General features: G+C 35.6%; 1 protein-coding gene across 1 annotated transcript in view; it reads left to right on the top strand.

Moving 5' to 3' along the window:
* Nucleotides 1-2,365, top strand: part of CASC5 (cancer susceptibility candidate 5) — a 102,920-nt gene that overhangs the window by 40,597 nt on the left and 59,958 nt on the right. The window contains 1 exon segment of the mRNA XM_011932713.1: nt 2,037-2,089. Coding sequence (XP_011788103.1) covers nt 2,037-2,089 — 53 coding nt within the window.

Raw genomic sequence — 2,365 nt, 5'->3', positions numbered from 1 at the left:
CTTGGATTATAGGTGTGAGCCTCCGCGCTCAGCCCCTATATGCATTTATAAATGCTATTTTGTCTATCTAAAGTGATCTTTCTACTCCAGTTTGCCTGTCAGTCTTCTCATTTTTCACTCCACTTAGCTTAACTTCAGTGCTGTTCAAAGTGTCCATTCCACAAACTAACTGCTCAGTCCATGACAGAAAAGGAACTTGCACCGTAATGTGCATTAACTGTGGTATTAAGCCACTGTTTAGTTTAGCTTACACTTTTTTTCTAGCAATTATTATTATATGATTTATGTTTGCCGCCCGCTCTTTATCTCATTATGAATTGGTAACAAGCAGTTCACAGTCTGGCACCATACTTCAAGTAGCACTGGCTTAAATGGAACCCTCTGTGGCAAAACTAAGGAGTTAGTCACATGTTCTGCGCTCCCATAACACCTCTTTTATTTCTCAGTATATTTTATAATTTATCACATTGTATTTTAAGTATTTTTCTGACTGTCTTATTAAAGAGGCCAAAACTGTTTGTGGGGGGTGAGGGATACTCCTCTTTGAGGAGAAGGGCTACCCCATAGGCATTGTGCTCAGAATAGCCTGAACTACCATCTCTGGGAGTCCAGAAGTTTTGTCTTGTTCTTCTTTATACCTTAGTAGACAGTTGAGGTGTGTTTTTGTTTGTTTGTTTTGTTTTTTTCATGTAATAGGTTCTGAATCAACATTTGTTGAAAAAATGAATGGAAACCTGACATATATATAAGGCTTTTAGTAAAAAAAAAGAAAAAAAAACTTATAATTATTTCATTATATGTACTCAAAGTTGCCATAAGTTATTTAATATGTTCTAAAGATTTGCCTTTTAAACTTTAAATGTGAATGTTTTTAAATGTATTTACTGTTTTAATACAGCCTTTTGAATCCCTTCCTTATTTACAAAGTATAATTTGTAGTTCTAAAATAAGTCTTTTTTTTTTTTTTTTTTTTTTTTTGAGACGGAGTCTTGCTCAGTCGCCCAGGCTGGAGTGCTGTGGCTGGATCTCAGCTCACTGCAAGCTCCGCCTCCCGGGTTTACGCCATTCTCCCGCCTCAGCCTCCAGAGTAGCTGGGACTACAGGCGTCCGCCACCTCGCCCGGCTAGTTTTTTTTTGTATTTTTAGTAGAGACGGGGTTTCACCGTGTTAGCCAGGATGGTCTCGATCTCCTGACCTCGTGATCCGCCCGTCTCGGCCTCCCAAAGTGCTGGGATTACAGGCTTGAGCCACCGCACCCGGCCTAAAATAAGTCTTGAGTCTAATCCTTTATGGCCATTTTTGTTGCTCTTTTGGCCTAACGTTACCTGTTACGTTAATCTGAACTGTTGTTTAGTAACTTCCTTATTGCTTTATCTTCTCTTGAATCTACTTCTCCTTATTACGTTTTACTATTTTTCTAAAATGCATTATATTTTAAATGGGATTATTTTTATAAAACACATATGTCTTATCATGGGAACGTCTAGATTCCTTAACATAGAATAAAAGACCCTTCAGAATCCTACCCTAATCTTTCAGACTCATCACTTGATGCTCTTCTTCATGGGACTTCTATCCAGGAAATAAAAACAGAAATGAATAATAATAATACTAAGTAGTAGTCCAGACTTTCCATCTTTAAAATCACCACCACATTATAAAAATATTTCAGCCACACAGAGGATATAATAATTATTGTTCTCTCTGTCACTAACATAGGACAATTAAAAGTCTTATGAAATTTAATATGTTCCCAACACAAAAGATAAATGTTTGAGGTGGTGGATATTCCAATTACCCTGATTTGATCATTACACAATGTATACAGATATCAAAATATCATGTAACACAAAAATATGTTCCACTATTATATATCAATTTTTTAAAACTTTAAAAAAATTTAATACATAAGTTTTTAAGGGCTTAGTTACTAGTAAATTCTAGTCAATACTTGTAACTGATGAAGAACCTAAGAAAAGGAAAGTCAGGCTTGGTAATACATTTTCTGACTACAGTTTTTTCTTTTTTCTAAATAGGGATGAACACATTGCTTTCTGCTCCCATTCATACCCAGATGCAACAGAAGGAGGTATGAGTTCATGCAAATACCTTCGTATTTTAATGTCTTCTGATTGTTAAAACAGAAAACACAGTTCAATGATAATGGCATAATTTAGGGATGACTTAATAAAATGAATCAGCATAAACTGGAAAGGCTTCCTAGCTTTCCAATTAACTTAAGGATAGTTAAGTCACGACCAGTTTAAATAATGGGAGATACAGTATACCAGTACCTCTCAAAGTTTAAAGAGCATATGAGTCTTTATTTCTGACTATTTCCTGAGTGATACTAGTACACAAGTCC

This window comes from Colobus angolensis, unplaced genomic scaffold (genome assembly GCF_000951035.1).
Source record: "Colobus angolensis palliatus isolate OR3802 unplaced genomic scaffold, Cang.pa_1.0 Scaffold97, whole genome shotgun sequence".
Lineage (NCBI taxonomy): Eukaryota > Metazoa > Chordata > Mammalia > Primates > Cercopithecidae > Colobus > Colobus angolensis.
The sequence above is the reverse complement of the archived record's forward strand: the minus strand, read 5'-3'. Positions and strand labels throughout refer to the sequence as shown.